The 23,487-nt window shown below is 44.7% G+C and overlaps 2 protein-coding genes across 2 annotated transcripts in view; one reads left to right on the top strand and one right to left on the bottom strand.

Moving 5' to 3' along the window:
• Positions 1-2,532, top strand: part of lrig1 (leucine-rich repeats and immunoglobulin-like domains 1) — a 36,657-nt gene extending 34,125 nt beyond the window's left edge. Inside the window, exon 18 of the mRNA XM_020086654.2 lies at positions 458-2,532. Within this exon, the coding sequence (XP_019942213.2) occupies positions 458-660 (203 nt within the window). The 3' untranslated portion in view covers positions 661-2,532. The remainder of the gene's footprint in view (positions 1-457) is intronic.
• slc25a26 (solute carrier family 25 member 26) overlaps positions 2,402-23,487 on the bottom strand; it is a 54,190-nt gene continuing 33,104 nt past the window's right edge. Inside the window, exons 6-10 of the mRNA XM_020086655.2 lie at positions 21,870-21,914; positions 18,248-18,317; positions 15,242-15,306; positions 11,916-11,989; positions 2,402-4,869 (exon numbers count right to left, since the gene is read on the bottom strand). Of these exons, the coding sequence (XP_019942214.2) occupies positions 4,773-4,869; positions 11,916-11,989; positions 15,242-15,306; positions 18,248-18,317; positions 21,870-21,914 (351 nt within the window). The 3' untranslated portion in view covers positions 2,402-4,772. The remainder of the gene's footprint in view (positions 4,870-11,915; positions 11,990-15,241; positions 15,307-18,247; positions 18,318-21,869; positions 21,915-23,487) is intronic.

Raw genomic sequence — 23,487 nt, 5'->3', positions numbered from 1 at the left:
GTAATGGTCGACCCAGTAGGCTTCTACAGCCCCAGTTCTTCTAGGAATATCACTAGTATCAGGTAATACCACGAGAGTGTCAGCAGTTTAGACCCTTATTAAGACAAATTCTTTAGGACATGATTGTTGATGGATTGGCTCCTCCCAGCATTTGAGAGTGTCATAGTTGCGTTCCCAGAGCCCCTCAGGATATCTCTGTGAAAACACTGAAAGGCAGCACTGAGTTCTCTCTGCTGCTGCACGTCCAGGCCTGTTCTGGGACTCAGCTTCTTTTTTGCGAGGAGTAATACCAGAGGAATTGGCCTCTGAATACCAATTCTCACCTCCACAGGTCCACGCAGCCACACACACATTCCACAGCCTCTGTATCCTAAAGCTGAACATGGCACATTCATCTGCACACACGTCATTGACTCTGCCTGTTTCTAATTCCACCTCCTCTCTCTGTGTTCATCAGGGAGCAGAGCGGGACAGACGCCGGCGCGCTCGCCATCGCAGGAGGAGTCCTTCCATAAACCGGTAAAGCTGGCCGGTGTGAAGAGCAACGGCCGCTCCGACACGGACTGTGAGCCTGAGCTCAGACAGACTCTGCTGTCCAACGGACACACCCTCAGAGCGTCTCAGAATGAGAGCACCCCCCTGAGGAGAGCCAGCGACTAGCAGCCGCTGCGTCCAACCCAAAACACGAACTCGCAGTAGATGGACTTTTTTATTTTTTTGCACTGGGAAATAAACTGCTACCTCATATCGAGGCGATTGATCCTGCGCCTCCTGGATAAAGACTGACACTAAGCGCCAGGGGGGAAAAAATCAAACGCAGGCGGCATCCGGAGTTTGAAGGCGGAGCTTGTGTGGGTGGCGTCCCATCTGAGCGTATCAGCTGTACATAGTTATAACCTTCCCCTGGGAGGTGACTAATAAAAATTCTAGCTCCAAAAAAATGTGACTTGCATTTGAAGCATGTAAATGTAGGGAATCTTGTACAGTGTACTTATGTGCAGGGGCAAAAAAGAGAAATATACCTTTTGGACATTGGACTGTACATAAGAGTTTTCTTATATTATATATTATATAGCTTTTACAAAAAGAGTATTTGAATTTATGTGCATGACAAAGAAAGGAGTGATGGTATTTTTATTTTTCTTCAAAAAACTAAAAAACAAGACAAAAACAGCCTTTTTCAGCTTTTACCAACTTCCAGCTGTGGTGCCTTATTGCATGAACAAAGAAAAGTCAACTTGTAATAACATATATCAACAGACTGTTTGTGAGAGATACTGGTTCACTCTTGATATAGAAAACAAAACAAAACACTTGATTGCACTTGAATGTTTCTTTTTGTGACAAATGCTGCCAATCACGGCCTGACAGAAAACACAGCTCACAGCTGTTATTGTATGAAGGAGGAGCTTTGATTGTCAGTTATATTTTGGTACGTTAGACGGTTCACGGTGCGATGATTTGAGGAGCGAGTGGTGGAAAAGCACTTTTTATACTCACTTCATAAACGATAGGAATACAGCAGCCTCCTCCGCACGAGGAGACATTCCACCTATGACACGTTCAAGTCGACAGGTACGTTCTGTAACGTTAAGGCTCTTCCACCTGTTTCACAACACTACACATGTTACTGCAAAGCTGCTATGAGCTCCCAGTGGGGAAAGATTCTTCTCTTACTCGAGTCAGGTTCTTTAGTTTTATTTTTCCAGGAAAAGTCGCTTTGGCACAAGTTTGTAACCAAATGTGGCCGAACATCAGCTGGCAGCTGTAACTTGGAGCTGTGTCTTTAATAAAGCTGTAAAAAAGCCAGTAATGATCTCAGTGTGGACACAGGACACCTGTCAGGAAATCTACAGCTATGTGCGTTGGAGCACTGACGTGTAATTGGCCAAACTCTGAAGCTAAATTAAAAAAAAAGAAAAAACGATGGCGAATCAGGGAGAATGATGTATTGTGTCGTTCTGTTACTGCTGTAATGTTGCTCATGATCCACCGTCATGCATCCAGAAGCACAGCTAGCATCCCCCCCATCTCAGTTTGGCTACAGGTGAAACCCATCCTGTGCCCGAGGTAAATTAAAGGCGTGGCTTGATGCTGTGAAATGTGAACCAAACCTTAACCCAGAAACTTAAACCCTGACACACACAGGTCTGAAACCAGTAAGAGTAGCTGCATCGTCTCATCTCCCCTCTGTGTGCCCTTGTCTGACTTGTATTCTGTTGGCTGTAGCCTTATCCTGGTAAACTATGCAGGACACGTCCCTCTGGTTACACCTGACAACACCTGTGACGGGTGATTTTATTTTTAATTTGTTTTACTGGGACGACCAATCAAGAGAACCCTGGTGGGAAAAAAAACCAATCCCTGGTCGCAGCAGGTAAAAAGGGACGAGACGGAGTGATGGTGGTGCAGTTTGAGTAATTTATTTGAAATAAAACTTGTCTGACACCGTTGTACCGGCGTCGAAGATAAAACGGTGAAGTCTAACATGGCATTGAAGTGTCTAATAAAAAAAATCACATTTTGCTATTATCACAAGTGTGTGCGTGTGTGTTCCTGCCGGGGGAGGGGTTACGTGATGCTGACTGTATCACAAACAGCTGAGTTAGCATTTAGTGCTGAACACATGTCACAGTGGTTCTGGAGAAGCCATTACTTCAAATGGAGCGCGCACGAAGACATGAGACCTTGATCTTCAAAGCAGCCAAGTAGCTACATGCACGCACACACACACACACACTAATCTTCCAACCAGGAGGCTCCCTGAAGCTCCAAAGACAGCAGGCATATTTTTTCTTTCTGTGCGCTGTTTAAAATATTTGCTCCGGACTCCGAGGGTCAGCGAATGGCCAGAATGTGCATTCCAGATGGATATTTGTCACCATGTGATTGACACGGCCCCCGACTGTGGCCTCCACCAATCACACGCGGACCATTGTTGTCCAACAGCCCAGTGACAGGCAGCATGACAAACACTCCCACCTGTGCGGCCATCAGTCTCCCTCGGCCCCCAGCAGGATTTAGCAGGTCTTCGGTTGGCCTCCGTACCGACTGCTGAAGGCCGACACTGAGCACATACACTGGAAACTCTTACTGAGGCTGAATGTTCCTGCACATGTCATTTAGAGCTTTCTCCTTCAATCTGACTCACAGGAGTATTTTTTTTCGTCAAGCTATAAGTTATCTTCAATAGTCGTCTGGTATTTTTTTCACAACATCAGCAACATCACATTAAATGAATCCCTGAGAAACCCGCTCATTCACGGCTCAACGATACATTTAACAGAAAAGTATAATTTCCTGGTTAAGGTCAGCTGTAATTACTTCTGTAGTTTTATGTTTTATCATCACAGCTCTCATTTAACCCAGATTTCCACAGATACTGTCTGGACAGGCACACACATGGTCTGAGTACGGCTCCACACCATTATGAGGAAGTGGGATAGTAATATGATTTTTTTGTCATTTGACTGAGTCGATGATTTACCTGCTCTTTTATGAGTTGTTCCCTGGAAAGAGTAAATCTTCAAAATTACACAAATTACAGGTTGTCTTGAATAAAGTGGAGTGGATGTAATTTATTTTACTTACACAAGAATTTATTTTATTAAATCTGCCAAACCTGGATCCAAATCAGACAAGTACTCTGTATATGAAATAGTGATGTAATTGACTGAAACTAATCTTTTCCTCTGCCTCATAGCAGCAGGTTTTTAGTGCCAACCTTTCATTTAAAGGGGGGGGGTGGTAAGTTGTTTTATATCCGTCACCATTTACTTGAATTGAAATGGATTTGGCTGCAACACCAGTTTACCCCTGAATCTTCTGCTGACCCAGACTCTACGTCCAATTTTATACAGTCTATAGAATAAAATCTACTTCTAGCACTTGAATTTTATAATTATTAACTAAATGGGTGTTGCGATGATCATTTTTATCTTTTTACTATTTACTGTGAAGATATTTTGATTAGAAGGAAGGAATTAATAGAGCCTTCAAGGAAATGAGCTCGAGAAATAAAAAGTATCATAAAAACAAACAAGCACACAATTCTTTCCAGTCGCCTGATAATATTTCGCAATAAACAAGATAAATATATCTCAGGCTGACGTAGGACACCTGAGACTCCTAATAAAACCAGAGCCTTGTTAATTTAACAAAGTGGTCTATTGTTGGAGGCATCTTCAGTATAAACTGAAAGCTGCTGCAGATGCATGAGCTCAGTCGTGCTCCAGTGGGAATGTAGCAATGATGAGATATCACTGTCTCTCCCCGGTGTGTATTTAACAGGTTTGTCTTCATGGAGAAGAGAAATTATAGATAAAACACTAAAATAATCATGAAACAACATAGAAAGTACAGTGAGCCGCCCACAGGGAACTGAAGGAAACACCGGATCTTTAGAAACATAACTCATTCATTCACACACTCATTAAACAGTAGAGATCGCTCAGTGCTCAGGGTGTGGCTTCGTTTCACTGAACCACTGCTGCTGTTAAACAAGAAGGACTGAAGCTGTCAGGCTCAATCTGCAGGGCACTGAGGAGCAGGAATGCTGGGTAACGCGATCGCGCTCGTGGCCGACTCTTGCTCCGAGCACCGGGTGTTCCTTGCTTCTCAGGTGGAGGGGGGGCCAGCTTCATGGAGGCACAGTGGGGGGGGGGGGGGGCGGGCCCCTCCAGGAGACCAGGGTGCTACTTCTTGCGATGGTTTCACCCGACGCTCCAACATCAGTTCAGAACTCTGGACCGACGGTCAGAGAGGACGCGCCGCTACAGCAAAGTGCTGCGGATCTTCTCATAGGCTCCCAGGAAGATGAACCCGCCCACGCTGATGAAGGTCATCCTCGGCATGGTGCCTGCAAACAGACTGCAGGAGAAGAAGGAGAAGAGGAAGACATGCGATAAATTAACTAATATGTTGATATGGTGTCCCCACCCTCACAGCGCCACCTACAGCTGAGGAGCCTCTCCCAGCTCCTGAGCTCCACCCACAATTTGACAGGATTGGTTACTTAGATTTGTGACATCACGAACCCCAGCTGTCTGACTTCATTTCTTCCAACAAAACAATGTGTTGACTGCAGAGCTAAGGTGGAAATACAGAGTCACTGTGTTTAACTCTGGTCAGACACCTTTGCTGTCATTTGCCCTCTCACTCCATTCTGTCAACGATCCACAGCTAAAATAAAGGCAAAGAAGAACACCCACTTGAGAGAGGGGTTTTCTGTTTTTAGTGACTTCAGAACAGTTTGCATATAATGAAAGAGCAGATTCTCGTGGTTCAAGAACACTAATTTAGACAACAACATTTACAGTCTGAAGCCGAGGACATTAACCGAGTTTATGTTCACTGGTGGTGTAAAAACAAGCAGGAAAGCTCAGAGCGAGGATGAGCGCTGATTCCAATCAAACATGAAGAGAAAACCAATACGTCCACAGACGACGTGACATGAGAGAAACGGAACAACGGGATTCATCCTGAATCTGCAGCCGGGTTTTTCTTTTTCCCCCTCTCCGGTGAAGCGATCGCTCTGTATCAGTTACATACTGTGCATTACATTTTTCACAACGTGCACACACCCAAACTTCCAGTTACCAGCATTACTTTTGTATTTCTTGGACATTTTTCTGACGTTTGTCTGCTGCAGCCTTTTATTAAAGTCTGTGCAGGAACGCTGTGAACAGACGGGATCAGGTATCAATCCGCTGATCGACAGTATCTGTGAGTGATTTACTGGAACTCTGTGGAAGCGGGACCGCCCCGTCACACGAGGCCTCTTCAGTGGAGCCACTTCATGAGTGTGAGGGCCCCCCCCTCAAGCCCCCAAGCTACAAGAAGCTGGGTCAGAGGATGCTATGGGACACGAGAGAGCACCCATCTCCCAAGAACACCCCACTCCCACCATTTCCCCCCACCCTCCCTGCTACAGACAGCTGTTTTTGGGATTAAGCTTCAAGCCTGCCTCCCTGGAGCCCCCCCCCCTTCTCTCTCTCCCTCTCTCTTGGAGCATGACGGATGTCCAGATGACATCCACACATGTACCTCCACTGTCCGTCCATCCATCCATTCCTCCCCGTCTCCACGTCCAGCGACGGCCCCCTCAGCTGGCTCAGTTGTTCGGGGATTTCTCCTCCGTCTCCTTTTCTTGCTGTGTCATCCCGCTCAGACACGTGCACGCTTTCTCCCGTCTGTTCATCTGCCATTTCACCTCCCTCTCTCTTCCCATTTCTCTCCATCCCTCTCTCTCTCGCCGTGTACTTGCCTACCAACACCTCCTGTCTGCCAAGACGCCCCCACGCTCACATGGTCCGGACTCATCCAAGCCAGATGTGACGATGAAGAGGATTGTGTGTTTATGGATGTGTGTGCCTGTGTGAGGAGAAAGTATGTGGAACCGTCTCCACGCAGAATGTCTGTCTGCATTCATCATCTGTGTGGGTTTGTGTGTTATTACTTTGCGTCCATTTGATTTTTTTACAGGACAACACAGTAAATAGCATACTGGTCCACCATGTTGGTCCAGACTGAAACATCATAACGACTTCAGATTTGATCCAGTCAGGAGACTTAATAATGAATCTTCCTCTAGCGCCACCAGCAGGTCACAACCTTTACATATTCAATTATATCTCAGCGTGTTCTGGACGGAGTAGAAAAGATAAATGTTGAAACATCCATGATCCCCAAACAATACATCCCAATGACTGGTAATCCCCAAATTTTCCTCCTGTGCCACATTTGACGTTAAATTTGGAATTGGTTTAGTATTTTCCTGTGGAGCTACAGCAGAAGGATTCATCTGGTCTTGTTTTTTAGTTGTTGACCAGACTTTATCTCACAATCTGTGCTCTATTTCATTTTTAGTTGGAGCCTAGTTGAACACAAAAACCTGCTCCAACTATGAGTTTGGGTAAATATTTGTGTGTGTATGATATTTCAGTGTTGATTCAGTTTTTTCTCTTTTGGAAAAACATGGTTGGTGTGTGGCCCAGAGAAAAAATGTTACTGTTTGAAGTTTGCCTTTCTACAGCTCGGTAGACAGAGTGAGTCTCACTTCAGATTCATATTGGTTTCTAGTTTGTCTGAAATGTTTCTCATATTCCATCAATTATCCACACCCTGTATCCTTTAGATGGTCGCAGGCTCACTGGAACTAATCCCAGCTGACGTTGGGAGAGAGGAGGGGTTCACCCTGGACAGGCCGCCAATGCATGACAAGCATTCACACTCACAATCACATTTATGGTCAATTTAGAGTCTCCGATCAACCTAACCTTCTTGTTGTAAGGAGATAGTGCTACTACAGTGTTGTCCACTGTTTCTTGTGGAATTCTCTTGAACTTCATGCAGAGAAAAAGGTGAAACAAGACGTTTTCAGACATGACCGCCGGGTAAACTCCGGAGAATTGGCTACAAAGTTTACCCAGGGGCTTGCATTTCACACATGCACAACACAGCAGGAGGTTTTCTGCTCAGACGCGTTCACAACCGCATCATATCCTCTGCATTATTGAGCTGAGAGGTGGAGCAGTCAGGTGCAGCAGACAGAGGCAGGAAGTGACGTATTAACTCTGCTGTGGAGATCCCAACACACAGACACTGGGCGTCAGCTCAGATCACCACAAACTCTCTTGACATCTTTGTCGGTGTCTTCTGTGTCATTCATTTTTGTGTCTGTCGCATGTAAGAAGTGTCACCAACCCCCAGTATATTCATTTCCCTGCTTGTGCTTATCCAGGTTGTTTTAAATGAAGAGAACAGAGAGAGATGCCGACAGGAGTTGCAGCTGATAGCAAAATGGACACAAATGCCCCATTTGCAAAGCTGAGGGCGTTGACGTGTAATCATGGAGCACTATCTCCTCGAACTCACCGAAACACTTTCACATTGGGTGCTGCTAAGAGCTTCAGGCCAGATATAGCTAAAGCAAGATGGTGCACATGGTGAAAATTGTGCAATCGTTAGCAACCTCTAAGCCAACATGTTCACGCCTTTTTTTCCCCATATAAAGGGAATTTTCCTTCAATAATGTCTGAGCACATGGTGTCCCAGCTTCTTCATACTGACCTACATTACTAATATTTCTGGCTGCGCACATGTGCAGCTCTTTCACTGGAAATTTAAGGTTAATTTACTGCCTACACGTCGCTTTGGTCAATTTGTACCAGATACGTCAGAGATCTCCCACATATCCCAACCATTCACACGACTCCACGTTTCAGAGGGTCCTGACCCAGATCAGGTGTTTTTAAAAGACGAGCAGGGAAGTTTTAGAAGAGTGTGTATGTGTGTGTGCGTGAGAATGGGCAGGTGTACATGCTCCAAATAAATGTGGGGACATGAGTCAGAGGTTGTTGTCCTGCCCTTCCACTAGCTCTTTCCATCTCCACACTGCAATCGCCATCTGCTGAAACCCGAGCTACAGGCCTGCTCCACTTAGCATTACTCGCACAGCAACATTCAATATGATCCAAAACTGCTCCAAGTAAAAAAGTTGAAGAGAGGAAAACGTGTCCACTGGCAGCTGGACAAGCTAAAGGACGTTACGGTAGACACAACACGTCCTGACACATCCCCCTGGTCTTCTCATGTGATCGCCGGCAGAGTGAGAAATGAACTAATTTTAACCTCTTGTTTTGTCTCAGCTCTGGAGCGGCGTTACGTTTCCTGTGTGGGATCAGACCCACCTGTGGACTCAGCAGAGCCAGCTCCGATATCCCCCCCGGCTTCCTGACTCACTCTGACATCACAGCCTGGCCGGCCACTGAGCGCCGTCACCCCCTCCCTGTTGTCCACCAATCACCTCCACTGAGGAGTGAGACTAAATATAGTTCCCAGGCTCCACAGGAGCATATGGAAGAACAGTGATGAGCTGTCATGGCTTCAGTTTAGAGAGATGTTCGTGCTCTTGTAGGAGAGAAGGACTGAAATCTTTCAATCTTGTAGCGAGAACAAATTTCTGGCTCATGAGAAGGAACAATGCTGAGGTTACAATAAACTACCTTTATTAGTTGTACGTCTCTTTCATTGGATATGTTTAAGAGAAACAGACTCGTTCGAACCTGTGTGGCTTTTAATCAAAACGGAGACAGTTTGATGTTTAAACATTCCTGCAGTGGGGGGGGGGCAGCTTTACTTGAATTTCATGGAGAAAAAGGTGAATGACAATAACAAAAGTCGAGTTGAAAACACAGATGTTAAAGCACTTTAACAAAAAAATGTTTGAATCCAAACACCACACACAATGAGGGAAGTTCATAATATTCATCATAATATTCGGTTTCACTACTGTAAATTCCCTATTCTCTCAATAATGTCTGCTACGAAACTGAAAAACGTCTTAGTTTTCAGACTCATGAGTTCATCCAAACCGTTGACCATTAGAATCTTTGAGTCCAAATGTCGAATAGTCAAAAATTGGAAAACATTCCCCGAGGGCAGACTTGAGATCTGATGTTCCAGAGCCAAACTCATGTTTGTGACCTTGAACTTTCACCAACTTAAACTTATCATCTGCAAGTCTAAGTGAACATTTGTGCCAAATTTAAAAGGATTGTCTTGAGGCATCGTTCACACTCACAATCACACAACTCCAATCAACCTAACCTTCCCACTGTGAGGAGACAGTGCTACCACAGTGCTGTCCCCTGTTTGTCATAGTTTTCTCTTGAAATTCATGCAGAGAAAAGGTTGAAACATTTAACATTTAAGATGTTTTCAGAAATGACCTGCGGAGAGAATCGACTTTGGAGTTTACCCAGAGTTTGCCTTTCACACGTGCACAACACAGAGTGAGGTTCTCTTCACAGACGTGCTCACAACAGCAACAAATCCTTCACATTATTCAGAGAGCAGCTGGTAATCCTTATGTCCGTGTGACTGTTTTTGCCAGATCTAAAGAAATTATCTTTGGGTGTTCCAAACCACAACAAGCCTTATCTCTTACCTGGATTTCCAAATGTGGTAAATCGGCTTTAAGTTTCTGTCTAAACAGCGGGTGTTGTGCTCTTTTTACTGACAGAGATATTCACTGGTGGAGCAGGTGCTGATCTCTGCCATGGCAGCAACATTCATAGAATCACTACCTCTTTACCAATAGTTTGACAAAATTACAGCAGTTCAGTTAATAATTCAAATATATATTCAAACCACACAAAAAAAAAAACAAATTCAGTTTCATTGTATGAAAAACTTTGAGAGAATAAAATCTTCACTGCCGATAAACCAGGTAGGATGACCACAAAGTGTCTAACTTCACTCTGCACCATAGACTGTTTATGAAAAGCTCTGAACACAATGTCCAGTCACAAAACATAAAAGTATATAGTAGAAGTGTTTATCTGCACAGATACATTACACTTTGTTTCGGTTGATGGGACAGTTATAAAGTCCTCCAACATCCTGTGACTCTACAACATTAAGAAGGTGAAAAGTGTTCACTTTCCCCAGCTTCATTTCCTCAGCTGTAAAACAAAGATTGCCGCTCTCGTAAAAAGCACAATTACCACGAACTTCCAGACGCTGCTTGTGTTGTGCGTATGCGGCAAACGTGTTTACTGTTCTTGCATTATGGTTTACAGAAGGCCCAGAGCAGACACAGCCTGGAGGCCGCTCTGCCTCTTGGTCTCTGTTTTGACATGACTCTTGGTGCAGTGTGGTTGTTTTGCAGGTTACTGGGGGGAGGCTGCACTGCTCTGCGCTCACCCGGGGTCTCTGGGGCATGGCACACACATGGAAGCACTTTAGAGCTTCACTACACTGCAATTGGGCCTATTACCATAATTACAGCTTTAAAGCTCCAGCAATTTGTATCAGGCATGCACCAGCGCAACCACCAGGCCTTTGGCCCTGCGGAACAACAGCTCCCCCTCCCTCCTTCCTCCTTTCACTTTCAACACACTCTCCATTGTCTTTTCATTTCATTCTCTCCTCTCATTCCCTCGGCCCTCTCTCCTCCATCAATATCAGAGGAGAGACAGATTAACAGCTCATCGTGCTGCAGAACTTTGGGCACATTCTCTCTGGACTCTACGTTTTAATAGACACCAGGAGGAGTTAGTTAGTGGAGAAAATAGAGGATAGAATGAGGGAGAAAAAAAAACATCAAACATGTGGTGCAGAGGTGGTGAGCGGCTTCAAAGACTTCTCCTGAACATACCACTTGGTTGCTGTTGCAGTGAGAGGAGAGGATTTGTAGTCAGGGCTCGCCTGCTCTCAACTCGCTGAGATTGTTGTGGAGTCTCGTGATATTTTCTCATAATGAGGTGCAGCTTGTTAATGGTGAGACTGACGAGAATCACCCTCGGCTTTTATTAAAACACAATTCGGAAATGTAATTTCTGTCTGATTAGATTCCAGCTCTGCAGCTACACAAACAAACACTAATACAGTGGTTAGGAACAGAGGGAGGGGGGGGCGTCCCACTGGTGTTTGGCCTTGTCCCCCCCGAGCATAAAGCCAAGGTGCATACTAACTAAATGACAGCAGCTTGTACACAAGCGGGCCAATCATTCACTGTGGCTGAGGATTTGTTTTAGTGCTGGCAGCCCTCTGTGGCCCCATTAGAGTGGCCCTTTTGTGTGCTGTGCATCATAAACGCATCAAAACACTCAAATAAACCCTTCCACTTCGCCCCTGTAGCACCTTAATCAATAGGATGGTGCAGCGAGATGGCAGGAAAAGCTTTTACACGTCTCATTTTTTAAGCCGCAGCTGTAAATTCACCCTCCCGAGAGGAGCGGCTGTAACACCAAACTTGATTAAATGCTGGATCGGGCCGACTTTAATCAAATCATGTAAAATAAGAGGTTTTTAAATGTGCTGGGATGAAAGTGTTTGTGTAAAGATGCCATTTGGTTTTAAACCATCCCGAAAAAAACGTTTCCCCAAAATGAAGACGCACACACGCTCACCCTGGGAGGCCTCGGCTCTTCCACACGTCGTAGAGCACCGTCGGGATGTTACCGCTCGCTGTGGTCGACCCAGCCTAGAGAAAGAGAGAGAGAGAGAGAGAGAGAGAGAGAGCAAACAGAGGTGTGATGATGGATGGATTGTCTCCTTCGCTTCCTGCTTCTCCTCACGGACAGCTGTGTCAGCGCAGGTGACACCTACATCACGCACCAGCTTGGAAACACACCCAGCCATTTTCCCACCCAAAAAAAACACACTCAACAAGTTCTCCCTGTCTTCCTCCACACCCGTCCGTCTGGCACTTGTATTTACACAATACGGCTTAGCTGGCCGGAGAGTTTTTAATCCATCAATGCGGAGTGGCAGAGCTGCAGGATAAGGCCCAGCCGGGGTCGAGAGAGAGTGGGTGGTGGCAGCAGGAAAGAGAGGGGAAAAAAAAGCAAGGGGGCAATGGAGGGCAGACCGAAATAAGGATGGATAAGAAGATGTTAGGAGTGTGTGTGTAGGTGCACAAGCCAATCGCAGCCACAGCTCACTGAGTGTGTGGGAAACATTCTACATTGTGACTCCAACATCTGCAGAAACAAGATGAAGATTCACTGTTTTTTATGTGAGCTCGAGAGAAAAAAACCCTATTCCTTATGTTTCTGTTGGAGACAGGTGGCTGAGAAATGAGTCTCCCCTCTTCTCATCTAACAAGTTTTCTTTTCCTTTACTGCTGCGGAATGGTGAAAGGAAGGAATGGTGGAGCAAGGTGTCCAAAACACACACGCAGACACACACACACACACACACACACACACAGCCCCTGTGCAGCTTACACTGACACACAAAAATATATTCATATTTCATTGGCTCACGTTGAGGTCATGAAAAGATGCTTCATACTGAACTCTACAGCATCTATACTGTTTCATACAGTGACATGAAGGGGTTCATCGAGCCACCCTGACTGTGTAGATGATGGTGAATATGACATAATAGCAGCCTGAGCAGAGGAGCAGTGTTGTACAGTAGCAGCGTAGGAGGTGTGCAGTGGTAGTGTGGTGTTCCAGGCTAAATGCCGCTGCTGCCGGCAGGGTGGTGGTGTGGCAGGAGTCCTGCGATGGAGGGGCTGTACACGTCCAGCTGTGCTCTGGACGTCGGCCCTGGTGAGCCTTGTCCGCGCCAGACTGCCTACTGTACAACACGGCTCTTTCATTCCGCCCGCTGCAGAGAAGAAAGAAACCTCTCCTCGGCTGCTGTGGGAAGGAAACTAATGTGACAAGCTCCAACACCCACAATTCCTCCCCTCCGTCCAATCTAAACCATCCATACCCATCAACGCCAGCCCTGCTCTCTCTGCTGTCTCGCTTTCACTCTCTCCTGCCTGGACTTGTCATCCTCTGCTGCTGTGAGACCAAACCGAAGTCTGAAATGTCTGACAAGTTTTTTAAAAAAAATAACTCGCTAACTTTACAGGTTTTCACCAGCTCAGGTCAGGTTTGGTCTATTAGTCTAATGTGGCCTCATAACTTATACAACACACATTTAACTTTTTATCATATTTTCATCATGTCTTCAATCTAATCAGTTGAGTATTTTTGGCGTCACTGTCTAGTTGTTGTAGTGGAACGAGATCTTACTTTGGCTTTTGTGTGTCTGGCTTATATTGATAGATGGAATTATGTTAATAATCTGTGTTCTCACATCGGCTCATTCGGACATTCTCCGGAGGTTGCAGTCGCGGTTGGCAGGTGAAACTCTGCAGAAAGTCGGAGCCTCTCACTCAGATATACGAGTTCTTACTTTCAGCCACTCCAGAGAATGTCAGGACATTATCCAGGGTTCAATGCAGGTCTGGAAGCAGATTATGTTTCAGTCAATGTATTGTTTATTTATGGTTCATGGTCTATGGTTGCAAACTAGTTTCTCCATTGGGTGACAAAAAGGTAATCCTATCCTAATCAATCAGGCAACGGACAGAAAGGAAAAACTAATAATCCATCAATCGTCATTCTTCATCCAAATATGCCAAATATTTTGGATCACTGATCAGACCAGACAAAACATCTGAAAATGCAACATGAGCATTAAATTATGTTTTTACTATTTCACAGATATTTTATAATGTCACTGCTTTTTATATGGATCAATAATTGAGAACAAAATTAGCATATTAATTGAAAATAAAAATAAGAGTTGCAACTGTCATTGGGGAGGGTAGAAAGAGGTTTTTACAGCTAATATCTAATGAAACTAGTTATTTTAATTTCTGTAAAAGTGAAATTATACATTTTGATGTTACAACAATGTTACCATATTAAAAATCTTAATAATAAAAAGATTTTTAGATAGAGGACACCTCTGTTCTGACAGTGAGAGCAGTTTAAACTATTTTGCAGTGGCTTTTATTTTCTTAAATACAGATGTTTTATTCCCACTGAATCAAATGAAGCCTTTTTTTTTTTACAGCGAACCGGTGGAGCCGTTGGTGAATCAAAAAACTTGGCCTTATAAAGTTCTAACTGAGCAGCTATGAGGAAGCACAGGCTGAGTCCTTTGCTGGTGGTAAATTACAGCAGCTGCATTTCAGACAATGTTTACAGGAAGCGTTTGTACCGTCCACCTACAGCCAACGGCTTCTCGCAAGAGATCAAGCCCAACCAAGTGTTTTGTTAATTCCAGCATCTCATTAGTTAGGATGGAGGGAGGTGAGGAGGAGGAGGAACACTGTGTCTTCTCCAAGGACAGTTTGTGTGTTGGTGTGTGTGTGTGTGTGTTTGTGGAGGGGAGGCTGGTTGGGGTAACTCTGAACTCACTACCCTTTACACACAGACACACACTCACACAGAAACACACAGATACACACACAGACACACAGGACATAGTGAGGGAAGCCAGACTTACAGTTAGTGTGAGCCAGAAGTAAGAGAGGAGGTGGAGATGTGGAGGAAGAGGAGGGACACCACACAGCACACATAGGGTGTGTGTGTGCGTGTGTGCTGGGGGACGACGACTTTACAGTGTAGATGAGTTAACAGGAGAGGGACACACTGGCCCTCTGCTTCACCTCTCAGTGACAAGCAGCCTTGAGATGGAAATTCCTCTGGAGCAGCAGCAAGTCCTCACTCTAACACTAACCATGAATACAAACACGTCTTCCCAACACTGTCCATAGTCCAGATCAGATGATAAGTGTGTGTGTGCGTGTCACTACTGCCCCAGTGCAACATTGGCCTGCTCCATGCTGTGTGCTCTGCTCTCTGCCTGCGAGGCATCACCTGACAGCAGTGTTTAAAAGTTGCTGCCAAGTGGTGTGTGTGTGCTTGCATGTGTGCGTGCGTACCTTTGCAAGCATTATCCTGGTCTTCGCCACGTCAAGTGGAGTGGTAACAAATGCCGCTATCGCCCCTACAAAAGACAAATACGCACATTTAACAAAGTGCAAACATAAAAAGATCCTCTTGGTTCTGTCCTTGAAAACTAAAAATAAACCCATAAAGAGTCAATTACTTAACCACAGTAACAGTAATGTTCTAATTCTGCAGTAAACAGCAGAACTCTTGGCCCTCGTCTCTACTGAGTTCATAAACAGGGTATTTCCAAACCAGAACCATCCCCATTATTAGACCACAAAAACCAGACAGACACACTTCTATTCCCACCACCACCCCTCTCCTACACTACCTTATCCAACACACACACACACACACACACACACACACACACACACACACACCTGCATTAGCTTATTTAGAAATGTTCAGACGCAAATGAGCACACAAACACACACCCACTCCCTAAGAAGAGTTTTATTGGAACAGTTACACCCCAACTTCCCTTCAGCGCTCCAAGTTGGAAGCTAGACTGGCTGCGCGCTCCAGAGGTGTCCCCACTGGGCCGCAGTGTGTCGAAGCAAGAAACTGTGTGTGTGTGTGTGTGTGTGTGTGTGTGTGTGTGTGTGTGTGTGTGTGTGTGTGTCACTCTGCCACAAACATAGCAACTGTTCGAGAGTAAACATATCCATATGGGCCACCAAGGAGCAATGTGACGCAGGCGAGTTGAGGACACAGGAAAACATTAGGATCAGTGTGGTGTTACACACTGTTATGTTTTACTGGTTAATGCTGCTTGATTTTAAGAGCGGATTTAAATCATTTATTTTTTCCCTCCTTGGGTGAGTGAAACTCAAACTTCAGCAGAAATAGAACAGACACGGGCCTCGCAGAGCGGCCTGGTCTGTAATATTCTTGGAGAGCAATAAAAAGGAGGCATTATCCCGATAAATCTTGCACGTGGGGGCGCTGAATCGGAGGATCTAAATTTGGCTGGAAATGCCATGTGATGTGATGAAGGTTAGACGAGGCGGTGATGTAATCCCCCCGTCTCGGGCTAGGCAGTTTTCTCCGGGTGGTTCAAACGGGGTCAAGTCCATCGTAAGTCAGCGCGGCGCACTAGCAGAGATGTTTGCGGTGATTAAACGCGCCTGTGTGAGCATTTCCAGTGTCAGGCAGATAATGGACGAGCGAAAGAGAGAGTGTGAAGTGCAAAGTAAAAGGGGAAGCGGCTGAAACTTGAGGATCCCTCTTGGAAAGCAGAGGGACGTGAACTTGACTCCTAACCCTGAACCCCCTCCCCCATACCTCCCTTCTCCTGCTTTTGGCTCCGGTTGTCTTATCTTTATATCGCAATTAACAATTCTGTCATTATAGTGGATATAAAGGCCGTCAGATTGCTTTAGGTTAAATACTCAAATACCATACATACATATTCATAAAGATAACAAGTTAGGATAATGTCATAAAGATTTTAATCTGTGTGAGCCTTACTGATGTTCAAACCTCTGTCTGGAAACTTGTTTTCCAAATCACAATCTTCTCTTTTACATTTTTCTTCTCAGTACGCCTCAGTCTGACACCTACTCATGCACATCTCCTGTCTCCTCTCTCACTTCTGATTCCTCTCCCTGTTTTCTTCCCAGGGTGAATTAAGTCCTGGTGGGGAGGCACAGAGCCACATCTCAGCTCCTCTGGGTGCTGTCTCCATCAACTCCATTTCTCCATCTCTCCACCCCCGAGAGCAGCGAACCCCCATCTTCCTGCCCTGTCTGGTGTGCTGCAGTGTCGTAGGAGTTATGGACTGAAAGCTACAACCGTCTACTAACAGCTCCATGGGCTGGTTCCAGTGCGGAAATGTTCTTCTTCTGAAATATGTGTTTTGATTGTGGTTCTGCTTTTTCATCGCAGAATTTTTTTTTACTGTGTATAAAGATAGATGATGTGACAGATTTGTTATGCACAGCTATTTTGCTGCAGAGTCCTGGACTAATATCATTTTCTACCTCCTATACTGATACTGTATAAGCCAAATATCCATCACTGTGTTTTGCAAATGCACCACAGACAGAAACAGCTGACTGGCTAATTGACAAGCAGCAAGTTTCTCCTTTGTCATACATCGATCGCCCCAGAAGTTCTAACAGTTATAAAAGCAGATATGATGCAATTAAAAGGCAACAGAAATGCAACATCACATGACCTTGAATGAAATTGGGGATTTCTCTAGGTTTACAGTTTTACCATTGGAAAGATTTTGGACAATGTGAGTACACATAGTCAATAAAATATACATAGATCAAGTTGCTGAAAAAATATTACATATATCTTCAAAAGGTCTGAGATGTTTTTCAAGATGTTCGAACTCCTTGAATAAAAGAAGAAAATCCTTTAACACAGGACTATGCTCAAAAACTGAATTTTAAAAACTGGTAGTGACTGAACTTTAAGCTTTGACTCGTTTCCTTTCCCCTATTCATTGTGTTATTAGTCCACTCCCTTTCCCATCTCTCCCTCTCGTCCTCTCTCTTAAACCACTTCAGGCCCCAGTACTCAGGAGGTCGCACAGCTGCAGGGGCCCGTACCCCCCACATCCCTCCTCTCTCCCCTGAATCTCTTCCGGCTGAGGCAGACGAAATAAAATCATGGTATGGTATGATTGTCTTTGGCCTTCGGACATGAGAACATTCATTTCGGAGAGTCTAAGAAAAAGGCTGGAATGACTTGTTCTAATTTTCTCCTCTGTTGTCTTTTCTTCTGCAGAGGGTGAGAATGTGAATTCACCAGCTGAGCTCTGCACCTTTGTGGAATTGGTACAAGAATATGACTTTGGATAAACTTGTCCTGTTCTCTTGTGGCCATGATTTTACCTATCCAACCACCCATCCACCCAACCACCCATCCATCCATCCATCCTTCCATCCATCCATCCATCCATCCATCCATCCATCCATCCATCCCCTCTGTCTACCGCCCACTCCCCCTTGTCTCCCAAAGCACCATATAATCCCCTGCACCTGCAAAAGCTCCGCACACTGCAGCCTGCCAAGAGTAGAGTGTGTGACCTTGCCTCCACGACCACAGAGTCTGGGAGAAAGAGAGAGAGGGTTGTCGATAGAGGAGGATGATGAAAGAGCAAGAAAAAGGAGAGAAAGTGGGAGGGAGACAAAGAGAGGGAGAGAGGAGGTTGTAGTTAGTGGAGATAACAGACAGTAAAAACACATTGTGAACCTTGGTCTGGTCTGGGGTCCAGACCCACGGCTGGGAAAATGCTTGTTCTGATATTTTCCTGTTGCTTTTTCTCCCCAATGATGTCATGATACTTGTTTCCCAAGAACTGTGACTGGACAAGAGGGGGGCAGGAGACCACGCTGCAGCGTTCCCACTGCGTCATCCTACTGCTTCACACATTTGGTCTGAATGACATCAAGTCCCACCTCTTTTTACAAATATTAAAATAAATATAATAAATCAAGTAGTCTTGGCAATTTTTGTATTATTACATTACTGTCACCAGCTCTGTGTCAAGGTCAAAAGCCACAATGAACTGATCCTATTGACATGCATTGTGTGTGTGTGTGTGTGTGTGTGTGTGTGTGTGTAGCCAAAGGCTGATAAATGTTATTGCTCTGAGCCACAGAGCTCCACTGTTGTTCCAAAACAGAAAGAGCCGCTTGTGTTGGGATCCCACCAGCAGTGATGCTCGTCAACATGATACTCATTACAACATAAACACATAACACTGACAGACAGACAGAGTTCCCACAACAGTAGGTGCGACCAGTACGACATTTACCATGAGGACAATCACACACACACACACACATCACATTTACCTCATGTACAATTAACGTGTTGATTGTATCGGACCTTGGTAAAGGGTTTTGTATGAAGCCTTAAGGTTTAGGGTTTTTCTTATTGCAATTGACACAATATTGAATAAAGATTCATCTAAAACACATTAAAATGCATGTACAGTCAGACACCATGTAGTAAACTGTAGGTGAAATTAGTGCCCAACACATACTTATTCTTGGGGGACATTTGCTAAATGTTTTAGTGACCACATGTAAAAATAAAAAGGTGAGTCTTTTTAAAAATAAATCCCACACATTTGTGAACTGTTGTTTTAGCTGGAATGAATGAGCTGTGCAAATTGATACAAACAGAGTACATTTGGGCAAATAATCATGCAGATGTATCAGACTAAATACTTTATGTGCAATTGGTCCAAACTATTCATCTCATCACTTTTCAAAATGAACTCCTTCATGTATTGACTGCAGAGTTTTAGAGGCTTTACAGGTCTTTTACCTGACAACTAAACTAACCACACAGCATTTAGTCGATTATTGAAAAATGAAACTGTAATCTTAAATGTGAGTCAAACAGTAGTGATTATCTGTGTCTGAACAACCTCAGGTCACAGAACTGCTTTCCCCATATTCAAGTGGCCACTGAGTGAAACCACCTGATGTTTTTGTTTTGAGAATGAACTCAGGATGGGGAGGCGGCCTGTCTCTTTTTCTCCCACCACTAGTTTCCGCGAGGCAAAGAGGAGACAGACGCAAGGTTAGTCTTTGTATAAATGCACAGCTGGGCTGCCTCGGGCACTGCAAGGTATGATTACTTCTCAGGGAGAGCAATAGAGAAGCAGCATGAAGCGATTACTAATATTTTCTTTGTTCATCCCCGGCTACCTCCCCCCTGCACATTTAATCTGCAGCATCTTATCTCATTCACCTACTACCTCACACACGACAATGTGTGCGTGCATGTGCATGCAAATAAATGCAAACAAATAAAAGAAAGAAGGAGAGTGAGTAGGAGCTCAGGATGCATCATGTGTATTCCATTAGAGGCCAGATTAAAAAAGGAGATTTTGTTTTCCACATCAAAGATCTCACGCTGGGGGATTCCTCTCCATCTCTCTGCCTCTCTGAGTCGCTGCCTCCCTCTTCCCCTCTGTTTCATGAATAAATAATAAGGGCTAAACCTGGGAAAACAAACTCTTTGACCTGTGAACCCTCGTGTCAGGGTCGCACTTTGCACCTGGACGACTTCCCACAGGAAAGAGGCAGTGGGTCTGTGTGCTTGTGTCCCTGTGATACATGTGTTTTTTTTATTGCGTGTCTGCTGGTTTCATTCGCGTTCCCATCATGCTTGTGAAGCTCAATTCCGTGGATTTTGTGTGGCTCTATCTCGGTGTTCAACCATAACAGTGTTACTGCCTCCTGTTTTGCTCATGTTGTTTTTGAGGTCAGAACAGATTGGGTACACTTCACAGTTAAAAACCACAAATACTGTGACATTCATGTGTGAGACAAACATTAGCAATGACTTAGATGGATGTTGTTGTCTGGTGTGAAACAGCCTTAAATATATGTAGTGACTAATATGTCCGATTCTTTCATATCCTGCGACTTGCTCAACTGATTGACCAAATTCCTTTCCAGGACTGGAAGAGTGATCCTGGCGACTCAGTGACCGCATGAAGTTAACGCAGAGGATTTGTCTGCCGACTCCTCTCCCAACAGGCTTGCAGCAAGTTGGCTGAATTGGTTTTTCTCCCCTTTTCCCGTCTTTCTGTTTCTCTCACTGACAGCTGTGCTGGCTCGGTGTGAAATAAAAAGAAAGAGGTCATAACGCAGCACATTACTATCCCGCAGAGCAGCTGGGAGATCATGCCACACACACTCACTTCCCCAAATTCCTTCACTCTGGCATTTTTTGAACTAAATCACACTATTATATGAAAGCCTCTGAACATCGAGGTGGTCACTCTGAAGGAATGGCAGTAAAAAAAAAAAACTGTTCGTTTGCAAGAGGAGCAGAGGAAAGGAGAGAGAGGAGAGGAAGAGAGGAGAGCCAGAGGAGGAGGAGAATACTGAGAGGAGAGGATCGAGAGGAGAAAGAGGAGGAGAGGAGAAAGTCCAGATTCCAGCAGTTCAGCTCTCCGCCAACGGACTAGTCCAGATGGCCTGGAGAGAGAGGGTCTTTTGACTGAGGGACAAAGAGACACTTGTGAACGACAAAATCGGACTCTCGCAAATGTAAAAACACACACACAGCTGTGTTGTGTATTGTTCACGTCTTAGCTTGGCCGTTAGCTCTGTCTGCTGATGAAACGCTTGACTGTCCGACTCTCGTGCCCTTGAGACATGATGTCACTCCAACAAAATGTCTTTTCAAAAAGAGACGGCATTTTATGTGCTCAGGGCCACACAATGAAGCGACAAAGGGGGCAAGGAGAGTGGAGAGACATGTGAGAATAAAAGACATTAAGGAAGAGGTCAAGAGAGAGATGAGGGGGGGGGACAAAAAAGGAGTGGATATGCTGAAAACTCATGATAAACTGGCGGCCGGTTTGATGGGCATCGTAACAACCCAATAAAACGGGGCGTTAAGTCCCATTTACGCCTGCCACGATGATACAGGGGGAATGCAGTGGATGAGGCAGCTGTGAATGTGTCAGAGCATAAGCACACTATTTTAACTTTACTACACATTTACCGCTGAGAATAATTACTGTTAATGACGGTGCCGCGAGGTGGAGAGCAGAGCGATGGGGAAGGAATAAAATACATGGATAATAAAGAAGGAGAAAGAATAAAGTTTATGGAAAGATCTGATACGTACCTTTAAATATTCCCAAAGTGGAAACTGCACCAGTGAGAACGGGATCTGAAAAACACAGAAGATATAAAGTTTGATTTGTCACGATCATACAGTGTTGGGTTTCATCTTTAACCTCCAGTCTCCTGCACTTGTCACTCCTGACACCTCTCTACCTTTACTTGCACTCGTCAGAATGCTCCCTTGTTCATTCTCACTGCTGATTATTAATGAATGGATGGAGAAAATAGAAAGATGCGGGGAGGGTCTAAAGCGATGGTTGGAGTGTGAGTGTTGCCACTGAAAACACTCAAATCGCCTCTGGCAAGTTTCCACTCGAGGAAATCAATGACATTGCCAAGGCAGGGTGCAAACGACACACACACACACACACACACACACACACACACACACACACACACACACACACACACACACACACACACACACACACACACACACAACCACTTGCGAAAACACACACCACACACATGGAGACACACACCCACACACACACTTCCTGTCATCTTACACCGCGGGACAGGACGGAAGAAGCGAGGGAAAGGAAAACAAAAGCAGAAAGAGAAATAAATCGAGTGACAGCGAGTTGTGTCATCAGCCTTTGATCAAAGCAACAACAGGATCATTCATCCATCTGCGTTGCGCCGCCAACATGTTCCATCACACTGTGCTAAACACATGGGCACAAACTGCACTCATCCAACTGTGAGTCAGCCGCAGCACAAAGACAATACGCAAACTGTGTTTATGCCACTTAATGAGCTTATTAAGCACTTAGTCCCAATGAAGTGACCTCATGTAAACACTCAATCTGTAGTAGATTAAGTTAAAGTGTATCTGCGGCAACTGCTCCCACACAGCTGAACATTAAACTTAGGATGACTTTTATCAACAGCTATTTAAAAACAAAAGGAAAGATATGAGCTGTCGAAACGAGTAAATTGAATTGAGTGGAACAAAGGGACACTTGTAGAAACAGTAAATGTGCTAATACAAAACATGTTATTTTATAACTAAACCTAATATACTAGTATAAGAGGTATTCAGAAAAACAAGCCACATGTAATAAAAAAGTGGCTCAAATAACAAACAAATTTGGGCCTTTGGCAAACATGTAGTGCACTAGGAAAGTTGTAATCTGGATGTGAACCTAAAGTGGCCCATGTGGTAAATGCTAAATATGGTCCAAATAGCACAAAACAAATCCAGGCCACCTTTGGTAGACATGCAGTATTGCTATCAAGTACAGTGTGTAGAATTTTGTGATATCTAGTGTTGAAATTCGATGTTGCAGCTGAACACCCCTCACCTCACCCTCTCCTTCCAAACATGAAAAAGAAACTGTGGTAGCCTTTAATTGTCATAAAAACTCAAAAGGTATTTAGTTTGTCCAGTCTGGACTACTATAGAAAACATGGCGGCCTCCGTAGAGAGGGTCCGAATGCAAAACGAATATTGTCAAATTTCACCAAAGTTTAACCCCATGCTGCCATTTGCTTCGCCACAGGAAGCAAATTTCAATCTCCTCCCCACTCGTGGGGAGACGAAGGTTTGCCTCTGAAATATTTCCTTATGTGTGACCGGGCCCTAAAGGGAGAGTCGAGGCTGACATTTCCTACAC

This window comes from Paralichthys olivaceus, chromosome 2 (genome assembly GCF_024713975.1).
Source record: "Paralichthys olivaceus isolate ysfri-2021 chromosome 2, ASM2471397v2, whole genome shotgun sequence".
NCBI lineage: Eukaryota > Metazoa > Chordata > Actinopteri > Pleuronectiformes > Paralichthyidae > Paralichthys > Paralichthys olivaceus.
This window is presented reverse-complemented; position numbering and strand designations above follow the sequence as displayed.